Genomic DNA, 22861 nt, shown 5'->3' on the forward strand with positions numbered 1-22861 from the left:
GGAGCTCCTTGGACAAGGTGTGCTGTGATGCAGAAGTCATGTCATCAGTCATCTATTCACCAGTGAACACTCACTGAGAGCATACAATCTCTTAGGTACTGACTATATTCAGAAAACAACACAGGCACAGCATAATGGCCATCACAGAATTTGCAGTCAATGAGGGCGAAACACATTCCTCAAGTTAACTCTCTCAAACATTTATCATCAAGAACTGAGATAGATTCTCTGAAGGAAAGGAACACAATTCCACGAGAGGGTGTGTAACGAATCATTTGTCCTAGATTGAGACATCTCAGCAAGACTCGCTAGGGATGTAATACGGTGAAATCTGAGTCAGGAGGAGAGGGAGGATGAAGAACACTACAAACAGAAGGAACACAGGGAACCATACCTGCTAGAAAAAAGACATTTCTGGCCAGGCGCGGTGGCTCACGCCTGTAATCCCAGCACTTTGGGAGGCCGAGGCGGGCGGATCACGAGGTCAGGAGATCGAGACCATCCTGGCTAACACGGTGAAACCCCGTCTCTACTAAAAATACAAAAAACTAGCCGGGCGAGGCGGCGGGCGCCTGTAGTCCCAGCTACTCGGGAGGCTGAGGCAGGAGAATGGCGTGAACCCGGGAGGCAGAGCTTGCAGTGAGCCAAGATCGCGCCACTGCACTCCAGCCTGGGCGACTAAGCGAGACTCTGTCTCAAAAAAAAAAAAAAAAAAGAAAAAAGACATTTCCCAGGAAGGAAGGAAGCGCAGTCATAGAGAACAAGGCAAAGGAGTCGGTAGAGGGTGGATAAAACCAGGCTGTACCCTAAACTCACTCTTTTAATAAGTATTGACTGAGACCGTACCATGTGCCATGCACTCTGCGAGGCCCTGGGGATGAAGCGGTGTGTGAGACAGGCAGGACGTGCTCCTGCCCCTCCGTCACTCACACTCGCCAGGGAGACACAGACCAAGAGGTACACAAGCAAGATCACGTCAAACAGTGCTATGTGCATGTGACTGCCACCATGGTGCTGAATTTCTATGAGAGGGAAGTCCAAGTACACAGATTGTACCTACCCCAGGGCCTGGTTTAAATGGTGCTGGTTGTGGCACACATCAAGACACATGTAGGGATTGTTTCCATAGCCAGATCATACAGTTTTTTATAGGCAAGGCACACGTGTGTCTATTTTTAAACTGTATATACTAAATAAATGCTAGATAAAAGAGAAATTTAGCCCTCTCTGTGTACATGAAACACATTTGATGCATTTGTTTCTCATTTGAGAGGACAAGGGGACTATTACACAAACGATATACTTTGGCCAAAGGGAAATGGCTGGGAAAGCATGCCTTGAGATGTAACGGTGTCACCCCTCCCCCGCCAAGCTCTTATGCTTGGGCATACACTCTGACTCTCTACCATATACACACACACACACTCACACCTCACCACCCCGTATAGTCAGGTTACTTATTAAGCCGCCAGTGCTTCCATGCTGTTTTATGCCACCGTGTTTCATGTCACCGTGTTTCATGCCTCCACATTTCATGCCACCATGTTTCATGCCGCCACGTTTCATGGTTCCATGTTTCATGCCATGTTTCATGCCACCGTGTTTCATGCCATCATGTTTCATGCTGCCACATTTCATGCCTCCACGCCTCTGCCTGTGCTGTCTACCCTGCAGTAAAGTCTGCCTTTGCTACCTCTTCAGCTACTTGAGTCCTCATATCTAATTCACATACCATTCCCCCCAGGAAGCTCTGCCCTGAGTTGCTTGCTCCTAGCTAGGTTAGCTATTTTTGTAAACTCTCTCCCACCAGAGCTCTTAGCACACAATATTAAAATGTGCTCACATGCCTCCTGCCATACTGAACTCCTCGGAGGAGAAGCGGAGGACAGTGTCCTAGGAGAGGACAGTCCTCTCCTAGGACACAGGAGGGGGGTGTGAAGTTGGTCTTATACATAAGACAAATGAATGAATGAACCAATAAAACAGCCTGATTTCATGATTCATCGCCCTTACTGGAATTTTGTCTACCACAAAACAGTGAAGGAATCTTTCTACTAAATGGAGACTGGTATTCGTGTATCTCAGGAATTTAATCTCAATTCTGTCCCTTTGCACTCTGGCAGAGTCACTTGTCCCCCATATCCACGTCCTGTGCCTGGGGAACACACTCCACAGCTGAACCCGATGGAGGCCCAAAGCCCCAACAAGGTGGCACTCGAGTAAATCCTGCTGCTCACTTCTCCTGGCCTAGAATCAGAGGACCTGGGATCACTGGGGCCAAAGAAAACGGCAGGACAGAGTCCGATGGCATCAACTGCAGCGGGAGCATGGGGGAAAGATGTCTTGTGACAGGGATGAAGGGAGGTTCTAGGACAAGGAGATCAGGGTTGGGGCACAGCTTCAGGACTTATGCTGAAGCAAGCAAGCTTATGCTAGGCTGGAGGGTCAGAGACACAGTTAGGCCAAAGACGCTCTCAGACCCTCCACACCACACAGGTCCTAGGAAACAGGCTTCTGCGGCTGCTGTCCAGAGCACACAATCCCTGGGGAGCAGGGAGGTCATCTGAGGCCAGAAAAGACACACGGCCAATCCTTTCCCTGGAGCAATCTTTAAACACATACACACACAGAATAAACTTTGGAAATGGTTCTAAAACATCACATGATGTCAAAATTACTAGAAAGAAACTCACTTGAACTTTCTCATCCCATATCTCAAGAAAGATTCTCCTCTGTCTGCTGATATCTGTAATTCCTTTAACAGCAATAGTTTTTCGTTTCATAAAAAGAGATAAAGGGCAAATTACCTGTGACAGATCGTGCAAATACATTTCGGTCAAATGAAATTAGATTATTTAAAACAGCATGCTCAGAACAGAACAGATACCGGTTCATACCCACTGTTTTCCAGCCACACGTCCTCAGTTACCCAATAACTCAGTCTCTGCTTGCTCACTTATACAATGAGGTGCCACCACCTCTCAAGCAGTAAAACTGCCAATGGGGCACACAATCAGCCCCCTCTTCCCTTCTATGTCTTAATGGGGGATAGAAAACAAGGTAGTAGGAATATAAAGAGAAGGAACGGATGTACTAAGGCATAAAAGGCAGAGAACAGGGAGAAAGTCAATGCTGCAACGATAGAACTTTTCCATTTTCTTTTTTTTTCTCTTCTTTTCTTTTCTTTTTTTTTTTTTGAGAAGGAGTCTCGCTCTGTTGCTCAGGCTGGAGTGCAGTGGTGCAATATTGCCTCACTGCCACCTCCGCCTCCCCAGTTCAAACGATTCTCCTGCCTCAGCCTCCTGAGTAGCTGGGATTACAGGCACCTGCCACCACACCCAGCTAATTTTTGTATTTTTAGTAGAGGCGGGGTTTTGCCATGTTGGTCAGGCTGTTCTCAAACTCCTGACCTTGTGATCTACCTGCCTCGGCCTCCCAAAGTGCTGGGATTACAGGTGTAAGCCACTGCACCCAGCTGACTCTTCCATTTTCTTAGTTCTTTATGGATTTAAGGGGAAGGCACTCGTGAACAGCTTATATCATTGCTCAGCAGCTCCTGCCATGGCTTGTCAGGAACGCCCACCAGAAGGGAATGTAGAAGGCACCTGACACAATCACCTACAGCATCCAAACCAAAATGTCCCCTCAGCATCAATTTACAGATCTCCAATGACAAATGCAATATTCCACAAACCATACTGTTAAACATTCTCACTGTACCTGAGGCCATCCTTCCTTGGGCCATGTGTGCCTTTTCACATTTCATCTGGCTACTAGTATTCCATCTGAGCATGCCAAAGAATGAGCACATCTACTCCCTTCCAGCATCTGAAGACAGTTACCATGCCTCCCCTTCAACTCTAGACCTCCTTCCTTCAAGGGCACCTTCGAGGGTCAGTGCTCCTTCTGATGTTTCATTCTTTTCAGCTCAGAAAAATACAGATGTATATAAACACACATACGTTTGCTTCAATGAGAAAATATACAAAATCCTTAAACCAACATTCAAGCTGTGCCTTTTTAATATTGACCTTCCTTGTTACATTTTCCTTTATAACGTTTATCTTTTTTAAACAGCTTTGAGGTAGACTTACATGACATAAAACTTACCTAATTTAAGTGTACAAGTCAATGTGTTTCAGTGAATTCATACTACAGTGCAGGTTTAGAATCCTTCCATCACTGGAAAGTTCCTTCATTCCCATCTGCAGTGAATCCTCACTCCCATTCCCTGCCCCTGGGCAGCCACTGATGCTTTCTGTCATTCTGGCTTCGCCTTGCATAGAAATTTCATACAAATGGCATCCTATAAGCTAGTCTCTTGTGGCTGGCTTCCTCACTCAGCATGTGGACCCGGGGTTTACTCATGCTGTGGCACGTGCACATTCCTTGTCACTGCTCAGTAGTATTTCACTGTGTGGATGTACCATGGTTCACTCACTGCTGATCAACACTTGGGTTATATCCAATTTGGGCTATGATGAATAACACGGCCATAAGCTTTCACAGACAGGTGGCCATGAGGGTATGTTTCCATTTCTTTTGGAGTAGAATTACTAGGTTTTATGGGAAGTGTATGTTTAACATTTTAAGGAACCGCAAACTCTTTCCCTCAGCGGCTGCCCCATTTTATATTCCCAGCAGCGATGTGTGAAGTTTCCACCCTCCCCACGGCATCACCCACACTTCGTGCTGCTGCTCTTTGTGCGTGTGAACTGGTACCTCACTGCTATTTGCATTTGCATTTTGCTAATCACTAATGATGCTGAGTATCTTTTCATATGCTCACTTTGCATTTATGTATCTTTTTTGATGAAATGTCTATTCAAATCTTTTGCCCCTTTCTTAACTGGGTAGCTTGTTTTCTTAATATGGAGTTGTAAGAGTTCTTTAAATATTCTGGATAAAATCCTTTATCAGGATACATATTTTGCAAGTATTTTATTTTAGTCTGTGGCTTTTCATTAAGTCCAAACTACACTTTTGTTTTTATTTTGTGCTTTTAATGTCATACCTTTGCCTAATCCAATGTCAAATATATTTACTTCTATTTTTTCCTAGAGGTTGTATAGTTTTTTCTCACATGTAGGTCTCTCTGGTCTATTTTGAGTTAATTTGTGTGTACACTCTGAGGCAGGGCTCAAGATTTATTATTTACTTGTTTCCATGCGTATAACTTTTATTTTCTAGAGATGGGGTCTCACTATGTTGCCCAGGCTGCTCTTGAACTCCTGGGCTCAAGCAGTCCTCCCACCTCAGTCGGCCAAAGTGCTGGGATTGCAGGCGAGAGCCACCATGCCTGGCCTGAGTGTGTATATCTAATTTATGGCATCATTTATAGAAAAGATAATCCCTTCCCCAGTGCCTTGCCCTCACACATTTGTCAACAATCATTTGACCATATTTTGTTCAACTGATTTACATGTCTATCTCTACAGTGTCTTGATTACTGTAGCTTTGTGGTAAGTTTTGTAATGAGATAGTCTAGGCCTTTGACTTTTTTCTTTTTGGGGGGCTATCTTAAATTCTTTTTATTTCCATTTAAATTTTAGGATCAGCTTGCCAATTTCTACAAAACAGCTCGCTGGAATTCTGACAGGGATTGCACTGAACCTGTTGCTCAAATGTGGAAGTGAAAGCACTGCCATCTTAACAAGAACTGACTCTCCCTATCCATAACATGGTGTCTCTCCCATTTATTTAGGTCTTCTTTCATTTCTCTCAGCAATGCTTTTTCCTTCCAGTGTAGTGATCTTGCACTTCTTTTGCTAATTCCTAAGCATATTGTTCTTTTTCGTGCTACTGTGAATGAATTTTTACAATTTTACTTGGACTATTCATTTCTGACATACAGAAATAACACTGATTTTTGTTTATTGATCTTACATCCTGTGATTTAACTATCTCTTTTAGATTGTTTTGAATAATAGTTCTCACTTCAACTGTTAAATATCAGGCCTTACATTATTTTACTTCCCTTTTACACAACAGCTATACCAAGGGAAAGGCAAACAGTTCAATCAGCATTTAAAAAATCACCTGCTTCAGAACAATAATCCATGATAAGTCTTTTTTTTATTTTTATTTTTTTGAGACGGAGTCTCGCTCTGTCACCCAGACTGGAATGCAGTGGTGCCATCTTGGCTTACTGCAAGCTCTGCCGCCCGGGTTCATGCCATTCTCCTGCCTCAGCCTCCCGAGTAGCTGGGACTACAGGCGCCCGCCACCACACCCGGCTAATTTTTTGTATTTTTTAGTAGAGACAGGGTTTCACCGTGTTAGTCAGGATGGTCTCGATCTCCTGACTTTGTGATCCACCTGCCTCGGCCTCCCAAAGTGCTAGGATTACAGACGTGAGCCACCACCCCCGACTGTAAGTCATTAATTTTTAAAAGTTCACATATTTCATTATTTGTGCTCTAGCAAGTTTAAAATTACCACTTAGCAAACTTAAACTTCTAGTTTTGAAGCTAGTAGCAAAGGTTTCTCTCTGCCTCCTGCTCTTTTTAAAAATCCCTGTTAGAATACAAGTTAGCTTAGAATACAAGTTAGCCAAATCCAGTCCACCACCTGTTTTTGTAAATAAAGTTTTCCTGAAGCACAGCCACACTTCTCGCTTACATGTTGTCTATGGATACCTTTGCACGACGCCAGCAGAGTAGAATAGCAACAGAGGCTGTATGTCCTGCAAGCTGAAAGTTCACTATCTGGATCTTTATAAAGATAATCTGTCAAATCTGCTCTCAGAAGTGCTGGGTGAATATGGTGAAACTTAAATTCCTGCTATGTCAAATAAGGGAAATTAATATCATAATATATAGTGCTATAGAGTGTCCCAAAATTCGTATGTTGAAACCTAATCCCCAATATGAGGATATTTGGAGGTGAGTCCTTTTGGAGTTGATTAGGTCATGAGGATAGAACCCTCATGTGTGGGATTAGTGCCTTCTAGAAGACATCTAGATCTCTCCTGCCCCTTCCACCATGTGAGGTTAGAGAGAAGATCGTTGACTACGAACCAGGAAGCAGGTCCTTGCCAGATGCCAAATCTATCAGCACCTTGATCTTGGACAGCCCAGACTCCAGAACTGGGAAAAATAAACTTCTGTTATCAGACATGCAGCTTAAGGTGTATCATTACCGCACTTCAAAGTAAGACATATAGGATACTCCATCCCCAACACTCTTTTCTTTGTCTCTATTACCTCAACTGTTCAATGTTTTCCTCAAAAATTTCAAAGCTTATATGAAAATACAGACTAGGAAAAAGCACTGAATTTTAGAATAGATTACATTTTATTTTACTTTATTTTTTGAGACAAGGTCTCACTCTGTCACCCAGGCTGGAATGCAGTGGCACAATCTCGGCTCACTGCAACCTCCACCTGCGGGTTCAAGTGATTCTCCTGCCTCAACCTCCCGAGTAGTTGGGATTACAGGCATACCACCACATCTGGCTAATTTTTTGTATTTTTAGTAGAGATGGGGTTTCCCCATGTTGGCCAGGCTCGTCTCAAACTCCTGGCTTCAAGTGATCTACCTGCCTCGGCCTCCCTAAGAGCTGGATTACAGGTGTGAGCCTGTAGATTACATTTTAAAGGTGCCCGGCCTAGATTACATTTTAAAGGTAAAATATCTAGATATGAATCAGAATAATAAAACATACTATAGAGGCATTAAAGGGAATTACAAAAATAAAGTATCTATGTGCATGTGTATATATACATATATAATATATTATATATATATATTTGTATTTCTACATGGGTCAATCAAAGCAAGTACAATAACTACATTATGAATATCTCATAAAGAGTATAAAGCAAAAAAAATCATAAAGCAGAGAGAGGTAAGAATTTAAAAACTGTTCAGTACTCAGATAAGTTCAAATCTTTCATTTTAAAGACTGAAACTCTAGCTAGTGAAAGAAATATATTAAAATATAATATAAGAAATATATACCATGTAAAACTAGAAATAAACAGATTGTATTGCACATAAACAATCACTTTGGACAACACATAAAAATGCTCTAAGTCCCATTTAGTGTATTTGGTCTGACCCATTAAACATTTCTAATTACTATAAAGGCCTAAGCAGAAAAAAAAAAAAAAAAAAAAGACCGTATTCAGATAATAAGAAAAAAAGTAAAAAAGTAAATTCATAGAAAAATATATATGGATATAAGCTGAATAGAAGGGAGCTAAAAAAGAAATCAAAATACGTACTTTTCAAATTAATTATCCACCTACTATTTACTGCCAACCCTAGCAATTTACTCACATGGCAAATCTTACTTACCTGCCCTAATCTTCTACACTAATAGTGTCAAATTACAACACCAAGATTCTAACCTAAATATCAGCATCATATAAGCAAGTAGCATTATCTCCCTGAATACTTACTGTAAAAGAGTAACGTTACTAATTTTATACAACTGTATGTCTCTAAAGCAGCACTATCCAATATCATTTTCTGCAATGACAGAAATGTTCTCTATCCGCACTGTCCAATGTAGCCCCTAGCCATATGTGGCTAGTGAGCACTTGAAATGTGGCTGGTGTAACTAAGGAACTGAATTTTAAATTTTAATTAATTTAAACTTACACAGTCACATGTGCACTAGTAGCTGTCATACTGAACAATGCAGGTCTAAAGTATCACAAAGTTTACTTCACAGACTGCAACTAAGAAACAGTGACAGACTGGATGAAGAAAATGTGGCACATATACACCACGGAATACTATGCAGCCATAAAAAAGGATGAGTTTGTGTCCTTTGTAGGGACACGGATGCAGCTGGAAACCATCATTCTCAGCAAACTATCGCAAGAACAGAAAACCAAACACCGCATGTTCTCACTCATAGGTGGGAACTGAACAATGAGATCACTTGGACTCGGGAAGGGGAACATCATACACCGGGGCCTATCATGGGGAGGGGGGAGGCGGCAGGGATTGCATTGGGAGTTATACCTGATGTAAATGACGAGTTGATGGGTGCTGACGAGTTGATGGGTGCAGCACGCCAACATGGCACAAGTATACATATGTAACAAACCTGCACGTTATGCACATGTACCCTAGAACTTAAAGTATAATAATAAAAAAAAAGAAAAAAAAAAGAAAAAGAAACAATTTCCCATTACTAAACATGAATTGACTAACCTTCCAACTGAAAAGCATATTACTTTTGCTTTAGCCAAAATGTATGTAAGTCCCTTATTTTCTGTAATCTAATCTAATCTAAACCTGATTAATATCTTCTGCATCAGATATTAATTGTAGCATAACTTTGAACCCGTCAGAGGTACAAGTTTTTTTTAAAATAGGGTCATAAGCCTATAAAAATTGCTTCATCTGAAACACTATCTAAATACCCTTTCTCCTCTTATAAAAATTAAAATAAAAACATCAGGTACTTGTAAGGGCTGGTTTGCAGAGGAAAAAGAAAAGTCAGTGCAGGCGATGTCAATGGAAATGGAGAAGACAGTGCACATCACAACAGAGGTAGTGACTGACAGTGCCAAACACGGAAAATGCAAAATAAAATGAGACTTAGAAAAAAGCTAATAAATGCCATAGGTTTGATTCCTCATACAAAGTTTTTGCAGACATACGTGATTCAGAATTCAGAAATATGGTACATATGTCACACATCACAGCTCAGACACTGCAGAACACCCAGCAGGATCTGCTGATAGACTCTGTCCCTGGGTTTTCAGTCAAGTACATTTTATCCATCTCTATTCCCAAATTTCCACCTCTAGCCCAGCTACTCAGCTCCTACTATATGTCTCCTTAGTTACCTATCTCCTATTACACGTCTTACAGATATCTTAAAGTCAGCATCCACTTACACAGCAAAAATCCATTGAGTGTTTACTATATACCAACCACTGTTTAGGGGCTGAAATGCTTGAAATGCTCTATGCCACCCTCAACATGCTCCCCACTTTCAGGGCTCCCCACCTCAGAAGACAGTGCTGCCATCTACCCTACTGTTTAAGCCAGAAACACAGAAGTCATCCTTGACACCTTATCTCCTACCGGTCCTTCTAAATCTCTCTCCAGTCTACTCACTTCATTGCATCTCTCCACAGCTATCACCTACCGACTAAGCCAGTGGTTCTTAACAGTAGGCAATTTCACTCCTCCAAGAGACATGTGAAAATATCTGGAAACATTTATGGTTGTCACAGCTCAAGGGGTGCTACTGGCATCTAGGGGGTGAAAGCCAGGAATGCTACCTAACATCCTACAAAGAAAGCACAGGTTAGTCCTGAACGTCAATGAATCATCCATCCCAAAATGTCAACGGTGCTTTAAGTAAAAAGAAGAATGATGCATACCAATGATTTTATTTTTGTATTTATGACAATTCTTCTTTAAAAAGTTATCACAATTCAGAATTACTTTTAATGTAATGAATAAAATTCTATTCTGATGCAATTCTATTCAAGTGAAATATCTATTTGCATGTGAATAAAGTGAATACTTACTTGTGCATGTTCTCCACTCCTATGATGATCATGATACAGTAGGAAATTCCACTTTGTACAAGAAAGTGTAAGGCATACCTATAAAAAGTAAGAGCACTATTAGAAGAGGGATGCCAAGTCACAAACATCAAGCTGAAGTGAATTAAGCTAAAAAATACTTACGCACAACACAGAATATTCCCAGAAAAAAATAAGGAATGAAATCTCAGAAGCCTAAAATCCTGTGGACACCTTAAAGAGGGAGTCACATACCACAGGCTCCAGAAGAGCTGGGGGGGAAAAATCAAGGCCTAAAGCCATGCCCAGGGCCCAGCACTCCATGTCTCCTGGCTGCATGGAAGCTATGTGGGATTACGTGGCTCAGGATTATAGCTTTCTTTATAACTCAAGGCACAATTATTTTAAAAAGTAATTAATATGAATTTCAGGATCATCCTGACAGAACATCAGTTGTTTTCCCAAGCTAGTTTCTCCAATACCAACTTTGTACTCTGCCTCTACCTTTTTAACAGTATGACTGACAAAACAACAAAAAAGTACTAAATATTAGAATTTACAAAAGAAAAGGGTATACTCAAATCCACTTCTTCTGAATACATGATGGCTCAAGTCAAATGAACTTCCTTATATAAATTGAATTCACTAATTTTAATTTGCTGTAACATATCTACAAACATTCTGGCTAACATGACACAGTCTTTTCTTTTCTTTTTTGAGACAGTCTCACACTGTCGCCTGGCTGGAGTGCAATGGCATGATCTCGGCTCACTGCAACCTCGGCCTCCCGGGTTCAAGCAATTCTCCTATCTCAGCCTCCCAAGTAGCTGGGATTACAGGCGCCCACCACCACACCCAGCTAATTTTTTGTATTTTCAGTAGAGATAGGGATTCACTATGTTGGCCAGGCAGGTCTCAAACTCCTGACCTCGTGATCCGCCCAGCTCGGCCTACCAAAGTACTAGGATTACTGGCATGAACCACCGCACCCAGCCCATGACACAGTATTTTCTAATATTCCAACATTCTTGAAATCCACCATTAAATGAGATAATTTACTCATTTCACAAAATTCAGGCAAAATATGATCAGCATGTCTGTGACTAAAATCCATCAAAACCATCCCTAATTTATGCATGTCCATGCATGCGCACACACTCTTTCTAATTTCTTTCCCCTTTGGTGGCACGAACAATTTAAAATAAAATTTTCAAATCATCAGGCACAATTTAAAGTATTTTCTGTTTTCTCTTGAATCTCTAAATCTACTTTAATTTTAAACTACTACTGAGAGTGTTAACTTATAATCAAAATAACTTTTAAACTTAATCCATATGGAATAACAGGCACCTCCAATGTGGAAAAGTTACGCAAAATTTTGAACACATTTTTCCATAGAAATATTATAAATCAGTAATAGTCTCCAAGGCAGGCCCGTAGGAGAAACTTATTTGACCTGTTGTACAGAAGAGGTCAGTCTATGTATTTGACTGACACGCACACACACACACACGCAATGAAAAAATGGTGGCCTTTTTAAAAAAAACTATTATAATCAGAGGAAGCAGAAAAACCTAAATGAGTATAAAAGGAAATAGAAGAAAGTTTTTTTAAAAAACAATTAAAACACACACTTTTCAAATTAATGATCTACTTCTTATTTGTTGCCAACACTAGCAGTTCACTGGCTGACTTCTGACTTCGTGGCAAAAGGTGACAAGGGCTGCTAGAACACCTTCAAGGGCTTCTTAAATTGAGAGTAGAACTCAATAGAGGTACTTATCTTAAACACGGAAAACACATTTTTAAGGACTCTTGGGGGAAAAAGTGCTCCTTTGCTATGTTAAATTTCTTGAAATATGAGGGATATATCACAACTTTAGAAGCTACGAGTCTTCTCAAACGGTGATATGGTGTCTCATATCACCTTAAGGTGGCCCCTCCTCTCCGGACATAGCCATTCAGGTGATACGTTTGGCCATCTTTGGAGTGCAGTTTAACATTTGGGCAGCCTCCTGCTGTGTAAGCCTTCGTTGTTGCAACAATCTAAGTTTAGCAGTAGAAGATGAATCTGCATTTACCTCTATCTCACTGACCTCCGCAACAAGCATTCAGTTGCTTTTCTACTCAGTGAATGCACTGTTGATATTCTTCATAATTTTCTGTACTGAGCTAGTCTGCTTGTTCTCATTTGTAAAGTGACCATAATAAACACAGTAGCCACTTGAGATTTTTCAGGATTAAGGGATAATACATGAAAAGCATTGGCAGGGTTATCTAGCACGTAGTAAGCACTCAACTATTAAGTATTATTAGTAAACTAAAAATTAAAGACAGATATGTTAAAAGTCTATTACAATCCAACCCTCATAATTTCAGAACTGAGGAAACTAAGATCATATATCTAGTCAGTATATTCCAACTCACATCAAAACTCAAGTTGTTTCGGGGCAATTTATCCACTGGCTGATTCTCCAGGGAATGCAGTCAGGTAGAATGGAACCCCATAAGCTGTATATCATAATCTTTTAAGCTACCTAATAAGCACTTGGAAAATAAAACAATGCTTTGTCACAAAACATTAGTTTGTTTTCAGATACCACATTTTAAGTCTTCTGAATTTCAAGTCACACTAAAGGCAAGTATAAGGTTTATTTTTAGCAAAAAAAAAAAAAAAAAAAAAAAAAATGTTTTAAAAAAAGGTTGAAAACACCTCAATTGTTCCACTAATCTTTACCGAATGTCCACCATCTGAAAGGCACTGTACTGAACACTAGAAATACAAGAGTCAATGAGACACAGTTTATGTCCTCATAGAGCTCCCAGTCTAGACAGAAAGACAAGAATAGATTACTTCAATACTGTACGATATATGCTAAAAAAGAGATAAACACAAAAATTTCCAACCTGCATCACTCTGGATGATGGTAATAACAGATGAATGACTCTGAGTAACTTTCCATGTTCATAATACTAGCTATCACACCATGTTCTTTCCGTAGTTTTACAGATTTACTTCTCAGAGTAATCATTGGTTCTATTTCACAGATGAGGAAAGTGAAGCTCAGAGTGGCTAATAACATGTCCAAAGTCATACAGCCACCAGACCAAGGCAGCCACACTGGAATACAGGTTTGCCTGACTTCAGAGTTTAAGCTCTATCCCATTGCCATATGGTGTTATTATGAAAGACATTTAAATAAATAATTGAAGTCTAAATTAATTCTCACTTAAAAGGAACTTGCAGATGATCTTTCTTTCTTTTTTTTTTTTTTTTTTTTTTTAAAAAAACTAAGACCAAAGAGAAGGAGGTTTTGATAAGTTACAGGCATGACTTGTTTTACTGTACTTTGCCTTACTGTGCTTTGCAGATACTGAGATTTTTTCCAACTTGAAGGTTTGTGGCAACCCTGCATCATGTCAGCCTCTTGGCACCATTTTTCCAATAGCACGTGCTGGGACTTCATGTCTCTTTGTCGCAGTTTGGTAATTCTCAACAATAGTTCAAACTTTTTCAATATTATTTTACCTGCTACAGTGATCTGTGATCAGCGATCTTTGATGTTACTACTGTAATCATTCGGGGCGCCACATACTGTGCCCACATAAGAACTTAATTGATAAATGTTAGGTGTGTTCTGACTGCTCCACTGACCAGCAGTCTCTGTCTTCCTCTGTCTTTCTCCCTCTCCTGAGGCTTCCCCATTCCGGAGAGACAACAATTATTTAAATTAGGCCAATTAATTAACCTACAATGGCCTCTTAAGTGTTCAAGTGAAAGGAAAAGTTGTATGTCTCTCACCCTTAAATCAAAAGCCAAAAATGATTAAGCTTAGTGACGATGGTATGTCAAAAGCCAAGACAGGCTGAAAGCTAAGCTTCTTACACCAGTTGTAAATACAAAGAAAAAGTTATGGGAGGAAACTGAGAGTGCTACTCCACTGAACACACACAAATGATAAGAAAGCATAACAGCATTGCTGCTAACATAGAGAAAGTTTAATTGTCTGGACAGAAGCTTAAACCAGCCAAACATTCCTTAAGTCAAAGCCTAGTCCAGATCAAGACCCTAACTCTCTTCAATTCTAGTAAGGTGGAGAGAGGTGAAGCTGTAAAAGAAAATTTTGAAAGTAGCAGATACTGGCTCATGATGTTTAAGGAAAGAAGCCATCTCCATACCTGCTAACACAATACCCATTATGCAGCCTGCAGCTCAGGGAGTAATTCTGACTTTCAAGTCTCGTTCGCCTGTAGTCCCAGCTACTTGGGAGGCTGAGGCGGGAGAATGGCGTGAACCCAGGAGGCGGAGCTTGCAGTGAGCCGAGATCATGCCACTGCACTCCAGCCTGGGAGACACAGTGAGACTCCCGTCTCAAAAAAAAAAAAGAAATGCACTTCGTAGGGCTATAGCTGCCATAGATAGTGATTCCTCTGATGGATCTAGGCAAACTAAATTGAAAACTTTCTGGAAAGGATTCACCATTCTAGATGCCACTAAATACATTTGTGATTCATGGGAGGAGGTCAAAACATAAACATTAGCAACAGTTTGGAAGAGGTTGATTCCAACTCTCATGGATGTCATTGAGGGGTTCGAGACTTCAGTGGAGTAAGTAACTGCAGATGTGGTGGAAAATAGCAGGAAAACTAGAAGTTAAGCCTAAAGATGTGACTGATTACTGCAATCTCATGACAAAATTTCATGAGCAAAGAAAGTGATTTCTTCAGATGGAGTCTACTCCTGGTAAAGATACCGTGAACATTGTTGGAATAACAACAAAAACATTTTCTTTCCAACTTCTATTTTAGATTCAGGGGATACATGTGCAGTACCTGGGTATATTCCATAATGATGAGGTTTTAGGTTATGAATGATCCCATCACCCAGGTACTAAGCATAGCACCCAACAGTCAGTTTTTCAACTATTGCTCCCCTCCTTATCTCCCATCTCTAGTAGTCCCTAGTGACTATTGTTGCCATCTCTATGTCCATGAGTACCCAATGTTTAGCTCCCACTTATAAGTGAGACCATGCAATATTTGGTTTTATGTTCCTATGTTAATTTGCATAGGATAATGGCCTCCAACTCCATCCATGTTGCCACAAAGGGCATGATTTCATTCTTTTTTATAGCTGTGTGGTATTCCATGGTATATATGTACGACATTTTCTTTGTCCAGTCCAGCACTGATGAGCATCTAGGTTGATTCCATGTCTTTGCTATTGTGAATAGTGCTGTGATTAACAGGGAAAAGCATGTGTCTTTTTGGCAGAATAATTCGTTTTCCTTGGGGTATATACCCAGTAATGGAATTGCTGGGTCAAACTGTAGTTGTTTTAAGTTCTTTAAGAAATCTGCAAACTGCTTTCCACAGTGGCCGAACTAACTTACTTTCCCAACGTTGTATGAAGCATTCCCTTTTCTCCACAGCCTTGCCAATATCCATTGTGTTTTGACTTTTTAATAATAACTATTCTGACTGGTATGAGATGGTATCTTGTCGTGGTTTTGATTTGCATTTCTCTGATGATTAATAATGCGGAGTAATTTTTTCATGTTTGTTGAACACTTGTATGTCTTCTTTTGAAAAGTGTCTTTTCGTGCCTTTTGCCCATTTTTAATGGGATTATTTGCTTTTTGCCTGTTCAACTGTTTAAATTCCTTATAGATTCTGGATATTAAACCTTTGTCAAATCTATAGTTAGCAAATATTTTCTCCCATTCTGTAGGTGGTCTGTTTACTCTGTTGATAGTTTCTTTTGCTGTGCAGAAGCTTTTTGGTTCTAATTAGGTTCCACTTGTCAATTTTTGTTTTTCTTGCAATTGCTTTTGAGGACTTTAATCATAAATCCTTTCCCAAGGTCAATGCCCAGATAAAATGATGTTCTTCACTTTTTTTTCCAGGATTCCTATAGTTTGAGGTCTTACATTTAAATCTTTAATCCATCTCGAGTTAATTTTTGTACATGGTGAAAGGTAGGGGTCTAGTTTCATTCTTCTGCATATGACTAGCCAATTATACCAGCACCATTTATTGACTAGGGAGTCCTTTCCCCACTCTTTATTTTTGTCAATTTTGTTGACGATTAGATGGCTGTAGGTGTGTGGCTTTATTTGGCAGTCCTCTATTCTGTTCCATTGGTTTATATCTGTTTTGTACCACTATCATGCTGTTTTGGTTACTGTATCCTTATAGTACAGTTTTAAGTCATGTAGTGTGATGCCTCCAACTTTGTTCATTTTGCTTAAGACTGCTTTGGCTATTTGGGCTCTTTTTTGGTTCCATATGAATTTTAGCATAGTTTTTTCCAATTCTGTGAAAAATGACGTTGGTAGTTTGATAGGAATTGCTTTGGGCAGTATGGCCATTTTAGTGGCATTGACTCTTCCAATCCATAAGCTGAGAGGTTTTTCCATTTGTTGTGTCATCTATGATTTATTTTGGTGGTGTTTTGAAGCTTTCCTTGTAAAGATCTTTCACCTCCCTAGTTAGATGTATTCCTAGGTATTTTTTTTTTTTGTCTGTGTGGCTATTGTAAATGAGATTACATTCTTGATTTGGCTCTCAGCTTGAACATTATTGGTATATAGAAAAGCTGCTGATTTCTGTACATCAATCTTGTAGCCTGAAATCTTGCTACAATCATTTATCAGTTCTAACAGCCTTATTTATCAGTTCTAACTCTTCCTAAGGAGGAGTCCTTAGGGTTTTCTAAGTATAGAATCATATCATCAGCAAAGACCAAGAGTTTGATTTCTTCTTTTCCTATTTGGATGCCTTCTATTTCTTTCTCTTGTCTAACTGCTGTGGCTAGCACTTCCAGAACTATGTTGAACAGGAGTGGTGAGAGGGGATATCCTTCTCTCATTCCTGTTCTCAATAAAATGATTCCAGTTTTTTTTTTGAGACTGAGTCTCACTCTGTTGCCCAGGCTGGAGTGCAGTGGCATGATCTTGGCTCACTGCAACCTCTGTCTCCCGAGCTCAAGCAATTCTCCTGCCTCAGCCTCCCAAGTAGCTGGGATTACAGACGTGTGCCACCACGCCTGGCTAATTTTTGTATTTTTAATAGAGATGGGGTTTTCCCATGTTGGCCAGGCTGTTCTCAAACTCCTGAGCTCAGGTAATACACCCGCCTTGGCCTCCCAAAGTACAGGGATAACAAGTGTGAGCCACCATGCCCGGCCACCAGCTCTTCTTTATACATCTAATAGAAATCAGCTGTGAATCTATCTGGTCAAGGGCTTTTTTTGTGGTTGGTAGGTTTTTCATTACAGGTTCAATTTTAGAACTCAATATTAGTCTGTTCAGTGTTTCAATTTCTTCCTGATTCAATCTTACAAGACTGTGTATTTCCAGGAATTTATCCATTTCCCCTAGATTTTCTAGTTTGTGTGCACAGAGATGTTTATAATAGTCTCTGAGGATCTTTTTGTATTTCTGTGGGATCAGCTGTAATGTCACCTTTGTCATTTCTGATTGTGCTTATTTGGATTTCCTCTCTTTGTTAATCTAGCTTGCAATCTATTGGCCCTGTTTATCCTTTTAAAGAACAAACTTTTGGTTTTGTTGGGTCTTTGGTTGGATTTTTGGGTCTCAATTTCATTCAGTTCAGCTCTGATTTTAGTGACTTCTTTTCTTCTGCTAGCTTTGGGGTTAGTTTGTTCTCGTTTTTCTAGTTCCTCTAGGTGTGATGTTAGATCATTATTTTGAGATCTAACTTTTTGAAGTGATGTTCATTACTGTGTACTTTCCTCTTAACACGCTTTTGCTGCATCCCAGAGCTTTTGGTATATTGTGTCTCTGTTTTCATTTATTTCAAAGAATTTTTAAGCTTCTGCCTTGATTTCATTGTTTATTCAAAAGCAATTCAGGAGCAAATTGTTTAATTTCCATGTAACTGTGTGGTTTTGAGAGATCTTCTTGGTATTGATTTCCATTTTTACTCAACTGTGGTCCAAGAGCATAGACGGTATGGTTTCAGTTTTTCTGAAGGTATTGAGACTTGTTTTATGCCTGAGCATGTGGTCGATCTTGAAGTACATTCCATGTGCAGATAAGAAGAACGTATATCCTGTGGCTGATGGGTGGAGCATTCTGTAATGTTTATTAGGTCCGCTTAGTCAAGTGATGACTATAAGTCCAGAGTTAATTTATTAGTTTTCTGCCTCATTGATCTGTCTAATGCTGTCAGTGGGAGTTAAAGTTCCCCACTATTATTGTGTGGCTAAGTCTTTTCATAGGTCTAAAAGTACCTGTCTTATCAATCTAAGTGCTCCAATGCTGCGCATGTACATACTTAGGATAGTTAAGTCTTCTTCTTGAGTTGAACCCTTGAGAGGTAGAATTTTATGTAATTTTATTCAGGTAGAATTGTACGTAATTTTATGATTTTATGCATGTAGGATTCATTATGTAATACCCTTTTTTTTTTTTAACTGCTGCTGGTTTAAAGTCTGTTTTATCATATATAAGAATAGCAAGCAACCTCTGCATTTTTTTTCCACCCCCCATTTGCATGGTAGATCTTTCTCCAACCCTTTACTTTGAGCCTATGGGTGTCATTATGTGTGAGATGGGTCTCTTGAAGACTGCACAAGAATGGGTCTTTTGTTTTTATTCCACCTGCCACTCTGTGCCTTTTAAGTGGAGCATGTAGGTCATTTATATTCAAAGTTAATATTGATATGTGAGGTTTTCATTCTATCATGACATTGTTAGCTGGTTGCTTTGTAGTTTCTATTGTGTGGCTGCTTTACAGGGTCTGTGGGCTACATATTTATGTTGTTATTGTGGTAGCAGGTATTGTTCTTTTGTTTCTGTGTTAGAACTCCCTTAAGGAGCTAAGGCTGGTCTGATAGTAACAAATTCCCTTAGTGCTTGCTTGTCTAGAAGAAAGTCTAGTTCTCCTTCACTTAAGAAGTTTAGTTTGGTGGGTTGAGAAATTCTTAGTTGGAATGTCTTTAAGAATGCTGAAAATAGCTCTCCAATCTGTCCTGGCTTGTAAGGTTAGCCCTGATGGGGTTCCCTTTGTATATGGCTTGCCCTTTTTCTCAAGCTACTTTTAAGATTTTTTTCCTTAGCACTGACCTTGGACAGTCTGGTGACTATACGCCTTGGTGTTACTCATTTTATATACTATCTTGCAGATGTTTTCTGGATTTCTTATATATGGATGGCTACTTCTAGCAAGATTAGGGAAGTTTTCTTGAATTATTTCCTCAAATACATTTTCCAGGTTGTTTACTTTTTCTCCTTCTCTCTCAGGAATGCTAATAATTTGTACATTTGGTTGCTTCACATAATCCCATATTTCTTGAAGATTTTGTTCATTTATTAAAATTCTTTTCTATTTTTGTCTGATTGGGTTAGTTCCAAAGACTGGTCTTCAAGCTCTGAAATTCTTTTCTCTGCTTGGTCCAGTCTATTGATAGAGCTTTCAACTGTATTTTGAAATTCCTTGAGTGAGTTTTTCAATTCCAAAAGTTCTGACTGATTTCTTTTACAGATGTTTATCTCTTCCTTCATTTCCTGGATTGCCTTAGAAGTTTCTTTTTGTTGACTTTCAACTTTGTCTTGGATCTCACTGAGCTTCCTTGCAATCCATGATTTGATTCTTTATCTGTCATTTCTGAGTTTCTATTTTGGTTAGGGTCCATTGCTGGAGATCTAGTGCAATCATTTGGTGGTGTCACTACATAACGCCAAAATTCTTGCACTGGTTCTTTCTCATCTAGAGATGCTGGCACTTCTAATTTCTGTAATTATTTTCATGCAGGTAAGTTTTTTTCTTTTTCTTTCTTTCCCTGTCATGTTATTTTTTCTTTCCTTTTTCCTTTTTCTCCCTCCTTAATGAGATTTCTCCCTCCTTAATGTGAAGTTCAACCTACAAGCCCACAGATGGTGCTTATAAGTGAAAGCTGGCTGCAGCCAACACAGCTGAGTATATACTTGATCCTTATTTATTGGCAGAAGCTCTCTACTGCCTCAGGCAATAAGCTGGTTTGTGGACTATACAGTGGTCTGAGCTCCCTACTCAGCCCCAGGGGGACAGGGGCCACAAACAGCAGGGCCAAACAGAGCAGGCTGGCCTACAGATCCCGCAGTGGCAAGCACAGACACTAGTGCCAAGGGAGAATCCAGAGGGCAGCCACCAAGAACGCAGGATTGTGCCTAGGCATGCAGCTGGGAAACCATCTGGGCTCCATGTTCTCTACACAGGAATGGGAGATGGCTTAAACTTCTAATCTAGAAGAGTTGCCATTCCATATGCTTGGAAACCTGCCTGGGCATGGAACACAGAGGGTCCCTTTGAACCACAATCTACGTCCAGGAAGAGTGGGGCGGCTCAGGCTGCTGAACCAGAGAAGCAGAAGGTCTAAATGCCTGTAGATTTGCCTGGGTGTGGAGCAGAGAGAGCCTCACTGCACCACGATCTATGTCCAGGAGGGATGGGGTGGCTCAGTCTGCTGGTCCAGGCAAATAGGTGCTCTCAAATGTCTGGATTTCTGCCTGCAGGTGGAGTAGAGAGGGCCTGTCATACCACAGTATCAGTAGAACAGAGTGGGGCACCCAACAATGGCACACATGGATCAGTTTCAGGTCACCAAGCTGGCCTTGGCTGCAAGTCTTGCTGCCCAGGAGAAACTGCAACTTAGCAGCTCTCCTCCTGACCCAGTCTTGCAATGGAGGAAAGCACAATTCTTGCCCTACAGCTGAGGCGCTTTCCACAGTTCTAGCTGTGGAAGCCCCTACCCCACTCCAGAGCAGGTGCTCTAATCTCTGGCCCAAGACTGAAATGCCTGCACGGCCATGCTGCTGAGTCACCAAGGAATGGCTGGCTTCATACGTGCCTGGATTAAAAATTGTGTCCTGTTTTCCACCTCAGGTCTGGGAGAATGTCTGCAGCTTTTCATGATGTCTGTTTCTCACAGTGTCTCAAATCCTCTCCCCAAGTTGGCTCCAGGGCTTGGGAGAAACAAAGTGCTCTCCCTCAGAGTGGGTTGCTCAGATCCTCAGTGGAAAAGTGAGCAACAGAGAAGGGCTCCCTGCCTCTCTCACTTACTGGGGCTTCACTCACTTTTATCAACTGGATGCTATCACAGGGGCTGTTTGCCAGCATTCCCTTCAGGATCTGAGGTGTCCTTCACAATTCTGGTGAATTTCTGTTTTCCTTCTTGAATTAAAGCTCAGAGAGTTGATCTTTATGTACTACCATGCTATTTCCAAGTGGCTGAGGCACACTGAAAGTCCCTAATCAGCCATCTTGGACTCTACTTTTAATTCAGAATTTAGAATATTACAGAAACTTAGCTGACAAAGCAGCAGCAGGGTTTGCCTCCAATTTTGAAAGTTCTACTGTGGGTAAAAGGCTATCAAACAGCATCATATGCTACAGAGAAATCTTTTGTGAAAAGAAGAGTCGATCACTATGGTAAAGTTCATTGTTGCCTTTTTAGAATTTGCCACAGCAACCCAAACCTTCAGCAGACAACACTGATAAGCGAGCAGCCATCAACATCAAACAAGATCTTCTACCAACAAAGAGATTACAACCCACTGAAGGTCCAGATGATCCTTAGTATTATTTACTAATAAAAAATTTTTCAATTAAGGTATGTACATTTTTTTAGACATAATTATATTGCATACTTAATAGACTAGAATATAGGGTAAATATAACTTTTAAATGCACTGGGAAACCAAAAAAGTTTATGTGACTTGCTTTATTATGATATTCACTATATTGTTGTGGTCTGGAATCAAATCTGCAATATCTCTGAGGCATGCCTGTATACTTACAGAGTACTAACATGTTTTCCAAAAGACAAGTTGTCAAAATCAATAGCAGATACAATTGTTTTTGAGCCTACAAAAGAAAATACTGAAATGCAAATCAAAATAATATATCCCTATTAGTTAATTCCAATTAACAAAGAGTGATCTTACACATGGTACAGAGGCATAAACAATCCGTCTTTCCAAAGAAAGAATACAGAAAGCTTTCTCCTTTAAGAAAAAAATAGAGAACTCGTTTGAAAAATAAAAATAAAAATCCTGGCTGGGCACAGTGGCTCACGCCTATAATCCCAACACTTTGGGAAGTCAAGGTGGGCAGACTGCTTGAGTCTGGGAGTTCAAGACCAGTTTAGACAACATGGCGAAACTCCACCTCTACAAAAAATTAGCCAGGTGTGGTGGCACACGCCTATAATCCCAGCTGCCTAGGAGGCTGAGGTGGGAGGATCAATCACCTGAGCCCAGGAGATTGAGGCTGCAGTGAGCTGTGATCACGTCACTGCACTCCAGCATGGGCAACAAAGTGAGACCCTGTCTTAAAAAATTGAAAAAAGAAGAAAT

At 40.3% G+C, this 22861-nt stretch overlaps 1 protein-coding gene across 7 annotated transcripts in view; it reads right to left on the reverse strand.

Moving 5' to 3' along the window:
• The window catches only part of MBOAT2 (membrane bound O-acyltransferase domain containing 2), a 147355-nt gene that overhangs the window by 83413 nt on the left and 41081 nt on the right, over window positions 1-22861 (reverse strand). For 5 of the 7 annotated variants that reach the window (XR_004178177.1, XR_004178176.1, XM_031654922.1 and 2 more), the window contains one exon: window positions 10503-10580. The exons of 1 other annotated variant lie outside the window; for it this stretch is intronic. Coding sequence is in view for 4 of the 6 variants with exons in the window: in XM_031654922.1 (XP_031510782.1) it covers window positions 10503-10580 (78 nt within the window). In the remaining 2 variants the exon portion in view is untranslated. Of the gene's footprint in view, window positions 1-10114; window positions 10259-10502; window positions 10581-22861 lie in introns of those variants that run through there. One more of the 7 variants, XM_031654923.1, reaches the window with a different exon arrangement.

This window comes from Papio anubis, chromosome 14, assembly GCF_008728515.1.
Source record: "Papio anubis isolate 15944 chromosome 14, Panubis1.0, whole genome shotgun sequence".
In the NCBI taxonomy this organism is placed as follows: Eukaryota; Metazoa; Chordata; class Mammalia; order Primates; family Cercopithecidae; genus Papio; species Papio anubis.